The sequence below is a fragment of the Tachyglossus aculeatus genome, chromosome 1 (genome assembly GCF_015852505.1).
Source record: "Tachyglossus aculeatus isolate mTacAcu1 chromosome 1, mTacAcu1.pri, whole genome shotgun sequence".
Taxonomy (NCBI): domain Eukaryota; kingdom Metazoa; phylum Chordata; class Mammalia; order Monotremata; family Tachyglossidae; genus Tachyglossus; species Tachyglossus aculeatus.
The window spans coordinates 111,074,086-111,086,522 of NC_052066.1; the positions used below are offsets into that span (position 1 = coordinate 111,074,086).

The window sequence follows — 12,437 nt, forward strand, 5'->3', positions numbered from 1 at the left end:
CACAGTCTAAAAGGGGGAGACAGAGAACAAAACCAAACATACTAACAAAATAAAATAAATACGATAGACATGTACAAGTAAAATAAATAAATAAATAGAGTAATAAATATGTACAAACATATATACATATATACAGGTGCTGTGGGGAAGGAAAGGAGGTAAGATGGGGGGGATGAAGAGGGGGACGAAGGGGAGAGGAAGGAAGGAGCTCAGTCTGGGAAGGCCTCCTGGAGGAGGTGAGCTCTCAGCAGGGCCTTGAAGGAAGGAAGAGAGCTAGCTTGGCGGATGGGCAGAGGGAGGGCATTCCAGGCCCGGGGGCTGACGTGGGCCGGGGGTCGATGGTGGGACAGGCGAGAACGAGGTACAGTGAGGAGATTAGCGGTGGAGGAGCGGAGGGTGCGGACTGGGCTGTAGAAGGAGAGAAGGGAGGTGAGGTGGGGGGGGGCGAGGTGATGGAGAGCCTTGAAACCCAGGGTGAGGAGTTTCTGCCTGATGCGCAGATTGATTGGTAGCCACTGGAGATTTTTGAGGAGGGGAGTGATATGCCCAGAGCGTTTCTGGACAAAGATAATCCAGGCAGCAGCATGAAGTATGGATAGAAGTGGAGAGAGACACGAGGATGGGAGATTAGAGAGAAGGCTGGTGCAGTAGTCCAGACGGGATAGGATGAGAGCTTGAATGAGCAGGGTAGCGGTTGGGATGGAGAGGAAAGGGCGGATCTTGGCAATGTTGCGGAGTGGATGTTCAATTAATGCTACTATTACTACTATTATTGATTTAAGCATTATTATTGCTATTAATGTTACTACAATAAATCCCAATATTATGATTTTTATGGCCCACCTCTTGCCACTGACTACTGAAAATGTAGTACACCTTACTTCTGCTTATTAGACCCTTCTTCCTATTAGCTAAGCATACAGTTTGCATTTCAGTGGTAAATTCTGCTGTGTGACTAACATTTCATCTGCATGGTCCTCTGGCCAAGCATCTCCAGAACAGATTATGCCCTTTTCACTTCCTCCTGTTTAGATGAAATATATTAAATTTGACAACTTCATTAAATGTGATAAAGTTATTCTCAAGCACGTCTTCGGAAGTAAAAAATAATAATCAATCAATCAGTCAGTGGTATTTATTAAGTGCTTACTATGTACAGGGAAGCAGCGTAGCTCAATGGAAAGAGCCCAGGCTTGGTTGTCAGAGGTCATGGGTTCTAATCCTGGCTCCGCCATTTTGTCAGCTGTGTGACTTTGGGCAAGTCACTTAACTTCTCTGGGCCTCAGTTCCCTCATCTGGAAAATGGGGATTAAGAATGTGAACTCCACGTGGGACCTCCTGATCACTTTGTATACCCTCCAGTGCTTAGAACAGTGCTTCGCACATAGTAAGCATTTAACAAATGCTATTATTATTATTATTATTATTATTATTATTATTATTATTAGTAGTATTATTACAGAGGGCTCTACTAAATGCTTAGGAGGGTGAAGCACAACAGAATTAGCAGACATGCTCCCTGCCCATATCAAGCTTCATAAAAGTGCATTATGACTGACTGACAATACATCGCATCCAAACATGTCCAGAAGATCCTGTGCTCTCACTGGGACAATGCTGCATGTGTGTTGCATTATATATCAATCAATCACATTCCCTTCCCCTAACAATCTTACAGTCTATGTGCAGTGCCCACCCACTGTGAGAGGAGAACCAGGGGTTGGGTAGTAGCAGTATCAGTAGTAGTAGTAGTAATAGTGGTGGTGGTAGTAGTAGTAGCAAGCAGGGAATATGTCTGTTATAGTGTTACATTGTACTCTCCCAAGTGATCTCTGCCCCCCAGCTCTATCCTTTCTGCCTTCCAAGTCTCTCCTCTCTGTGTTCCTACCAAAGTAAGCGATCAATAGATATGATTGACTGACAGTGACTAGTAGTATTGAGCATCCTCTTCCTGTACGGCACCCTACTGGGTGCTTGAGTAGTAATAATAACAATGTTGGTATTTGTTAAGTGCTTACTGTGTGCCAAGCACTGTTCTAAGCGCTGGGGTTGTTACAGGGTAATCAGGTTGTCCCACATGGGGCTCACAGTTTTAATCCCCATTTTACAGATGAGGGAACTGAGGCACAGAGAAGTGAAGTGATTTGCCCAAAGTCACACAGCAGATAAGTGGCGGAGCCGGAATTAGAACCCATGACCTCTGACACCCAAGCCCAGGTTCTTTCCGCTGAGCCATGCTGCTTCTCATCTTAGTACAGATTAACAAAGTGATAGGTTCCCCACGCACAAGGAACATACGTTCTTAAAGGGAGAGGCAAACTTGAAGTTATTTGTATCTAAAGAGATTTTAAAAAGAATAAATATGTGTGTCTACGTGAGTGCTGAGAAAGATATAGATATGTTCATTAGCATGGCTCTGTATTCCTAGTTACACCACCCAAGCCTTATTGAAGGCACATCTCCTCCAAGTGACCTTCGTTAAGACCTTATTTCCTTTTCTCCCACTCCCTTATGCATTGCCCTGACTTGTGTCCTTTATCCACCACCCCCAGCCCCACAGCTCTTATGTCCATATCTGTAATTTATTTATTTTCATTAATGTCTGTCTTCCCCTCTAGACTGTAAGCTCGTTGTGGGCAGGGAATGTGTCTATTATATTGTACATATTGTACATATTTATTCTATTTATTTTATTTTGTTAATATGTTTTATTTTGTTGTCTGTCTCCCTCTTCTAGACTGTGAGCCCACTGTTGGGTAGGGACCGTCTCTATATGTTGCCAACTTGTACTTCCCAAGCGCTTAGTACAGTGTTCTGCACACAGTAAGCGCTCAATAAATACGATTGAATGAATGAATGAATGAATATTGTTATATTGTACTTTCCCAAGTGCTTAGAGTAGGGCTCTACATACAGTAAGTGCTCAATAAATGTGATTGATTGATTGATTGATTGATTGGAGAAGTAGCGTGGCATAGTGGAAAGAGCCCGGGCTTGGGAGTCAGAGGGCATGGGTTCTAATACCGCCTCCGCCACTTACCTGCTGTGTGACCTTGGGCAAGCCGCTTAATTTATCTGTGTCTTAGTCACCTCATCTGTAAAATGGGGATTAAGATTGTTAGCCCCAAGTGGGACAAACTGATTACCTTGTATCTACCCCAGCGTTTAGAACAGTGCTTGGCACATAGTAAGCGCTTAACAAATACCATAATTAGAGAAGCAGCATGGCTCAGTGGAAGGAGCATGGGCTTTGGAGTCAGAGGTCATGGGTTCAAATTCTGGCTCCACCAATTGTCAGCTGTGTGACTTTGGGCAAGTCACTTCATTTCTCAGTGCCTCAGTTGGCTCATCTGTAAAATGGGGATTAAGACTGTGAACCCCCAGTGGGACTACCTGATCAACTTGTAACCTCCCCAGTGCTTAGAACAGGGCTTTGCATTCATTCATTCATCCAATCTTATTTATTGAGTGCTTACTGTGTGCACAGCACTGTACTACGTGCTTGGGAAGTACAAATTGGCAACATATAGAGACGGTCTCTACCCAACAATGGGCTCACAGTCTAGAAGGGGGAGACAGACAACAAAACAAACCATGTGAACAGGTGTCAGGTCATCAGAATAAATAAAAATGAAGCTAGATGCACATTATTAACAAAATAAATAGAATAGTAAAAGCACATAGTAATAGTAATTTACTACTACATAGTAATAGTAATTCACACATAGTAAGCGCTTAATAAATGTCATCATTATTATTGTTATTATTATTATTGTTATTATTATTAATTAATCATTTATTATTATTATTCAGAGGTCATAGGTTCAAACCCCGGCTCCGCCAATTATCAGCTGCGTGACTCTGGGCAAGTCACTTAACTTGTCTGTGCCTCAGTTACCTCATGTGTAAAATGGGGATGAAGACTGTGAGCCTCCCATGGGACAACCTGATCACCTTGTAACCTCCCCAGAGCTTTGAACAGCGCTTTGCACATAGTAAGCGCTTAATAAATGCCATCATTATTATTGTTATTATTAATGCTCATTTGAGCCTGGGATCTTATTCCAAGTGCTAGGGTGCGGAATAAGCCAAGCCCCTCTCTCAGGGGAATGACAACTTGGGTGCCCAGAGAAGGCACATACCCAAGAGTGGAAGACTCTGATATAATCAAGAAAAAACAAACACTGCTCCACTGCTCATTCTTTTTCTTTTTACTTTCTGCTACAAGTTACAGCAGGTAGCTGGTAGTGTGAATGAACAAGTTTGGCAGGTTCCTTCTGATTGCAGTGCCCTTTCCCCCTTCACTGAAGGACACGATGAACTTGACACTAAAGTGACGGTCCTTTTTTTGTTTCAAAAAGAATATGCTGCCGCACATTTACACTCATGTATGTCGGTAATCTGCAGGCACTGGAGCATATCAACGCCAGACTGCGTGAGCTTTATCCCGAAGATCAAGACTTATTTGATGTCGTGCTGATGACTAATAACCATGCCCAAGTGGGTGTGCGGCTTATAAACAGCATCAATCACTATGGTAAGTAAAATAAATAGCATATGGAAGACCTGCACGCTGCCCCGGAGGAGGGAAGCATTTTATTTTGCTCACTCGTGACCCCGCTAATGCAGGATCTTTGATACTGACACCCATTCCAATGTGGGTAATGTTTGTTTGCATAAGTCAGAGCAAGAAAGCGATTGTTCATTTGTAACTCCGGCACACAGCGTTTGGCCCCAAAGCTCTGGACTTAACTTGTCAAGTGAGAATTTCACAGTCTTAATCCCAGGCCCTGCCTTGTTTCTCTGTCTTGTGTTTTTTACCTCTGAACTTGACATCATGGAGCTGTTTACTGAAAGGATTATGTGTGGCAATCTTTATATGATCAAACATCATGCTTGCTATTGAAACATGCTAAAGTTGTTAAAAGTTTTAACCTCCTGTTCCCACATTCAGCCTACCCTCCCCCGCCTCCAAAAAAATCATAGAAACCAAAAAGAGACCCAAAATGATCCATAATTATATATGAGGGAAGGTTGTTATTTTGAAGGTTTGGGGGTCAGTTAAGTTATAACAAGATTTCCTTGAACTGATAGTTCAAAGACTATTTCAAATCTAATGTAATTTGTGATATAGAGCATACAGGGTCATTGGCTTGGTATTTTCTCATCACTTGTATTCATTATCATTATTATTATTATGGTATTTGTTAAGCGCTTACTATGTGCCAAGCACTGTTGAAGTGCTGGAGTAGATACAAGGTAATCAGGTTGTCCCACGTGGTGAGCACAGTCCTTAATCCACATTTTACAGATGAGGTAGCTGAGGCACAGAGAAGTGAAGTGACTTGTCCAAGTTCACAATGTGACAAGTGGCGGAGCTAGGATTAGAACCCATGACCTTCTGACTCCCAAGCCTGTGCTCTATCCACTATGCCATGCTGCTTCACTTACTGAATGCAGAGCACTGTATTAAGAATCTGGGAAAGTACAATACAACAGAGATGGCATCCGATCATGTGGAATCAAGCCCAAAAAGCACATCATGTAAACTAAACAATCAGTAGAAATATTCCTGGGTGAAAATATTCCTTTCTTCCTTACAAATGATTGGCATATATCCTGAGTCAGATTCTGAATATCTGCATCATGGTGCTTACAGATTGCCTCCCTGAAAATCTTGTTAGTAGTTATTAGTTCCACAGACCTCTCCCCACAGAACTTTATATAACTGTAAATTATTTATTTAAATTCCTGTCTGTCTTCCCCTCTAGACTGTAAACCCTCTGTGGGTAGGGAATGTGTCTGTTATATTGTACTCTCCCACGCCTTAAGTACAATCAATCAATCAATCAATCAATCAATCGTATTTATTGAGCGCTTACTGTGTGCAGAGCACTGTACAAAGTGCTTGGGAAGTACAAGTTGGCAACATATAGAGACAGTCCCTACCCAACAGTGGGCTCACAGTCTAGAAGGGGGAGACAGAGAACGAAACCAAACATATTAACAAAGTAAAATAAATAGAATAGATATGTACAAGTAAAATAGAGTAATAAATATGTACAAACAAATATACATATATACAGGTGTTCTGCACACAGGTGTTCTGCACACAGTAAGTGCTTGATAAAAAGGACTGACAGATTGACTTTACAATCCAGCCTCATAAATTCATTCATTCATTCATTCAATTGTATTTATTGAGCACTTACAGTGTGCAGAGCACTGTACTAAGCGCTTGGGAAGTACAAGTTGGCAACACACAGAGACGGTCCCTACCCAACAGTGGGCTCACAGCCTAGAAGGGGGAGACAGAGAACAAAACAAAACATATTAACAGAATAAAATAAATAGAATAAATATGTACAAGTAAAATAAATAAATAAATAGAGTAATAAATCTCAATGAGTGATTCCTGCCCATCATCTCTGGGGTAGTGGTGGGATCATATCCACCATTCTGTGAATATGGGGACCATATTGATTTTCAAGTGGTGTGACCTAGTGGAAAGAGCACAGGCTTGGGAGTTAGAGGACCTGAGTTCTAATCTCGTCTCTGCCACTTGTCTTCTGTGCCACCTTGGCACTTCTCTGTGCCTCAGCTACCACATCTTTAAAACAGTGATTAAGACTGCGAGCCTAATGTGAGACATGGACTGTGTCCAACCTCATAATCTTGTATCTACCCCAGTGCTGAGTTCAGTGCCTGGCACATAGTAAGTGCTTAATGAAAACCATAAAACAGTGCACAACTAGCCCTAGTAATCTTTGCTTATTGTTAAAAAGGAAGACAGTTAACTGAGGTTACAGGTACATCCCAGGAAGAAGAATCAGCCGCAGTAGATTTTACTGATGGGTGGCTTTATTGCTATATTTAGAGAAGGAGCAAGATCTAGGGGAAAGAGCACAGGCCTGGGAGTCGGACTACCTGGGTTCTAATCCCAGCCGTACCACTTGCTTGCTGCGTGACCTTGGTCAAGTCGTTTATCTTCTCTGTGCCTCCAATTCCTCATCTGTACAATGGGGATACAATAGCAATTCTCCCTCCTTAAACTGAGGGTCCCATGTGAGATAGGGACTATGTCTGACCTGATTATCATGTATCTATCTTTGTGCTTAGTATAATACTTGGAACATACTAAGCACTTAAAAAATACTACAATCATTATTATTTATTTTGCAGTATTTAACTGATATAACTGATTTTAAAGTAGGCTCACCATTCATTTGAAATAATCAGTTAATAAACAAGAGTTATTGGGCACCGACTAAGTTCAGAACACTGCACTAAGCACTTGGGAGAACACAACAAAATTAGTAGACCCGATTCCTCCCCACAAACGGTTTTTAATCTAGAGGGGAAGCCAGACACTATAGAATTTACAGAAAAGAGGAAGTAATAGAGTTAATGATAGGTACATCAGCCTGTTCCACAGAAACAACCCTCTACTCCATCAGACTCCTCCTTGACTATTCAGCTGCCCTCCACAACGGTGACCATTCCCTTCTCCTAGACATACTAATTGTGCCTTTGCTGACATAGTTCTCTTCTGGATCTCCTCCTATCTCTCTCCTTTCCAGTGTCTTTACCGGCTCCTCTTCCACCTCCCCCAAACTGAGGGAGTCCTTCAGGGCTCAGTTCTGGGTTCTCATCTACTCTGCATCTCCACCCACTCCCTTGGAGAACTCATTCAGTCCCATGGCTTCAACTACCATCTTTTTGTGGATGATTCCCAAACCTACCTCTCCAACTCCAACCCCTCTCCTCTTTTGTCATGCGTTCCCTCCTGCCTTTGGGACATCTCCACTTGGATGGACTGCCAAAACTTCAAATTTAACATGTCCAAAACAGAAGTCCTCATCTTCCCCCCAAACCCTGTCTTCCTCCTGACTTTCCCAAAAGAAAGCAGACAACACCACCTTCCTCCCTGTCAAAAGCCTATAACCTTGTCATTATCCTGGATTCATTTGTCTCATTCAACTCACGTACACAATCTGTCAGCAAATCCCATCAGAGCTTCCTTTTTATGGTATTTGTTAAGCGCTTACTATGTGCCAAGCACTGTACTAAACACTGGCATAGACATAAGCTAATCAGGTTGGAAACAGTCCAGGTCCCACATGGGCTTGTAGTCCTAATCCCTATTTTACAGGTGAGGTAACTGAAGCATGGAGAGGTTAAGTGACTTACCCAAGGTCACACAACAGACAAGTAGCAGAGCTGGGATTAGAATCCAGTTCCTCTGACTCCCAGACATATGCTTCTCTACTATTACAACATCGCTAAAATCCATTCTTTTCTATCCACCCAAACTGCTACCACATTAATCCAAGCACTTATCCTAACCCACCTTAGTTACTGCATTAGCCTCCTTGCTGACCTCCATGCCCTCTGTCTCTCCCCACTCCAGTACATACTCTACTCTGCTGCTCAGATCATTTTTCTACAAATCCTTTCAGTCCATGTCTCTCCCCTCCATCAATTCTCTCCTTGACCCCCTCCAATCTGGCTTCTGTCCCCTTTTCATTCATTCATTCAATCGTATTTATGGAGCACTGACTGTGTGCAGAGCACTGTACTAAGCGCTTGGGAAGTACAAGTTGGCAACATATAGAGACGGTCCCTACCCAACAATGGGTTCACAGTCTAGAAGGGGGAGACAGACAACAAAACAAAGCGTGTGGTCAGGTGTCAAGTCATCAGAATAAATAGAAGTAAAACTATATGTACATCATTGACAAAATAGATAGAATAGTAAATAAATAGTAAATATGTACAAGTAAAACAATTAGAGTAATAAATCTGTACAAACTTATAAACCACCCTGCGGAAGGTCACCAAGTGATTTCCTTCTTGCCACATCCAATGGCCTCTATTCCACCCTGATCCTCCATAACCTTTCAGCTGCCTTAAAGAAGCAGCATGGCTTAGTGGAAATAACACAGGCTTGGGAGTCAGGGGTCGTGGGTTCTAATCCCGGCTCCACCACTTGTCAGCTGTGTGACCTTGAGCAAGTCACAACTTCTCTGTGCCTCAGTTACCTCACCTGTAAAATGGGCATTAAGACTGTGAGCCCCACGTGGGACAACGGGATAACCTTGTCACTACCCCAGTGCTTAGAACTGTGCTTGGCACATAGTAAGTGCTTAATAAATACCATTAGTATTTCTTTATTTTTTATTTATTCAACACTGTGGACCACCTCGTTCTCCTGGAAATGTTATCCAACCTTGGCTTCACTGCCTCTGTCCTCTCATGGTTCTCCTCTTATCTTTTTGGCCATTCATTCTTAGTCTCCTTTATGGACTCCTTCTCTTACTCCCACCCCCTATCTGTGGGATCCCTCAGGGTTCAATTCTGGGCTCCCTTCTGTTCTCCATCTACACCCACTCCCTTGGAGAACTCATTTACTCCCATGGCTTTAACTAACACTTTCATGTATATGATACCCAAGTCTACATCTACAGTCCTGATCTCTTTCCCTCTCTCCAGTCTCACATCTCCTCCTGCCTTCAAAACATCTCTACTTGGATGTCCTCCCATCACCTCAAACTTAACATGTATAAAAAAGAACTCCTTATCTTCCCACCCAAACCTTGTCCTTCCCCTGACTTTCCCATCATTGTAGATGGCACCTTCATCCTTCCTGCTGCACCAGCCTGTAACTTTGGTGTTATCCTTGACTCCTCTCTCTCATGCAACGTGTATGTTCAATCCATCACTAAATCCCTTTGGTCCCTCCTTCACAACCCAGCTAAAATCCATCATTTCCTCTCCATCCAAACCACTACCATATTAAAACAATCACTTATCCTAGTCCACCTAATTACTGCATTAGCCTCCTTGTTGACCTCCCAGCCTCCTGTCTCTCCCCACTCCAGTCCACACTTCACTCATATTTCATACATACTGCCCCGATCATTTTTCTACAAAAACATTCAGAACATGTCACCATGCCCCTCAAAAAACTCCAGTGATTTCCTTTCCTCCCCCACATCAAACAAAAACTACTCAGCATTGGCTTTAAAGCACTTCACCACCTTGCCCCCTGATACCCAACCTCGCTTCTCTCCTTCTACAACCCAGCCCACACACTTCACTCCTCTAAGTGCTAAGCTTCTCACTGTGCCTAGATCTCATCTTTCTCATTGCTGACCCCTCACCCACATCCTGCCTCTGGCCTGTAACGTGCTCCCTCTTCAAATCCACAAACAATTACTCTTCCCTGCTTCAAAGTCTTATTGAAGGCATATGTCATTCAAGAGGCCTTCCCAGCCTAAACCCCACTTTTCCTCATCTCCCACTCCCTTCTGTATCACCTGACTTGCTCCCTTTGCTCTTCCCCCCACCCAGCCCCATAGCATTTATGTACATATCTGTAATTTTATTTATTTGTATTGATGTCTTTTTCCCCACCTCTAGACTGTAAGCCCATTGTGGGCAGGGAATATGACTGTTTATTACTGTATTGTACTCTCCCAGGTGCTTAGTAATAATATTAATAATAATGATGGCATTTATTAAGTGCTTACTATGTGCAAAGCACTGTTCTAAGCTCTGGGGTAGTTACAAGGGGATCAGGTTGTCCCATGCGGGGCTCACAGTTTTAATCCCCATTTTACAGATGAGGTAACTGAGGCCCAGAGAAGTTAAGTGACTTGCCTAAAGTCACACATCTGAAAATTGGTGGAGCCGGGATTTGAACCCATGACCTCTGACTCAAAAGCCCGTGCTCTTTCCACTGAGACACGCTTCTTCACAGTGCTCTGCACACAGTAAGTGCTCAATAAATACAATTGAATGATTGGAAGAACTCCTCAGGAACCTCCTGTGGTTGCCCCTCCACCTCCACATCATACTCCTTATCTTGATTTTAAAACACTCAGTCATCTTGCCTCCTTCTATGTTACTTTTCTGGTTCGTACTACAACCTAGCACACTCACTTCATTCCTGCAATGCCAACCTACTCACTTAACTCAGTCTCATCTATCTCGCCACTGACCTCCCTGCCTACATCCTGCCTCTGGTCTCAAACTCTCTCCCCCTTCTCATTCATTCATTCAATCAATGGTATTTATTGAGCACTTATTGTTTGCAGAGCACTGCACTAAGTGCTTGGGAAGTACAACTCGGCAACATATAGAGACAGTCCCTACCCAACAATGAGCTCAGAGTCTAGAAGTCTTCACATCCGACACACTATCGCTCTTTCCAACTTCGAAGCAATCAACCAATCAGTCGTATTTATTGAGCACTTCTTGTTTCCAGAGCACTGTACTAAGTGCTTGGAAGAGTACAATATAACATTGTAATAGAGTTGGTAAACGTGTCCTGTGCCGACAATGAGCTTACAGTCTGGAGCAGGAGACAGGCATTAATATAAATAAATAAATAAATTTTGGATAAGTACAGAAGTCCTGTGGGGCTAAGGGAGGGGTGAGTAAGGGGAGCAAATCCAAGAACAAAGGTGATGCAGAAGGGAGGGCATAGTCAGGAAAGGCTTCTTGGAGATGTACCTTCAATAAGACTTTGAAAGGGGGGGGGGGGAAGTAATTGTCTTTTGGACATGAAAAGTGAGGATGTTCCAGGCCAGAGGCAGGATGTGGATGAGAGGTCAGTGGCAAGATAGGTGAGACTGAGGCCCAGTGAGTAGGTTGGTATCAGAGGAGTGAAGTGTGTGGGCTGGGTTATAGTAGGAGAGCAGAAAGGTAAGGCAGGAGGGGGCAAGGAGATTGAGTGCTTTAAAACCAATAGTGAGAAGTTTATGTTTGATGCAGAGGTAGATGTGCAACTACTGGAGGCACTACCATCCTTCCCGTCTCACAAGCCCGCAACCTTGGTGTCATCCTCGACTCCGCTCTCTCATTCACCCCTCACATCCAAGCCGTCACCAGAACCTGCCGGTCTCAGCTCCGCAACATTGCCAAGATCCGCCCTTTCCTCTCCATCCAAACTGCTACCCTGCTAATTCAAGCTCTCATCCTATCCCGTCTGGACTACTGCACTAGCCTTCTCTCTGATCTCCCATCCTCGTGTCTCTCTCCACTTCAATCCATACTTCATGCTGCTGCCCGGATTATCTTTGTCCAGAAACGCTCTGGACATATTACTCCCCTCCTCAAAAACCTCCAATGGCTACCGATCAATCTGCGCATCAGGCAGAAACTCCTCACCCTGGGCTTCAAGGCTCTCCATCACCTCGCCCCCTCCTACCTCACCTCCCTGCTCTCCTTCTACTGCCCAGCCCGCACCCTCCGCTCCTCCACCACTAATCTCCTCACTGTACCTCGCTCTCGCCTGTCCCGCCATCGACCCCCGGCCCACGTCATCCCCCGGGCCTGGAATGCCCTCCCTCTGCCCATCCGCCAAGCTAGCTCTCTTCCTCCCTTCAAGGCCCTGCTGAGAGCTCACCTCCTCCAGGAGGCCTTCCCAGACT

The 12,437-nt window shown here is 43.8% G+C and overlaps 1 protein-coding gene across 7 annotated transcripts in view; it reads left to right on the forward strand.

The window, feature by feature from the left end:
• The window catches only part of LOC119932085 (cytosolic 5'-nucleotidase 1A-like), a 45,616-nt gene that overhangs the window by 19,247 nt on the left and 13,932 nt on the right, over positions 1-12,437 (forward strand). For all 7 annotated transcript variants that reach the window (XM_038750915.1, XM_038750936.1, XM_038750957.1 and 4 more), the window contains one exon: positions 4,408-4,537. In XM_038750915.1, the coding sequence (XP_038606843.1) occupies positions 4,408-4,537 (130 nt within the window). The remainder of the gene's footprint in view (positions 1-4,407; positions 4,538-12,437) is intronic.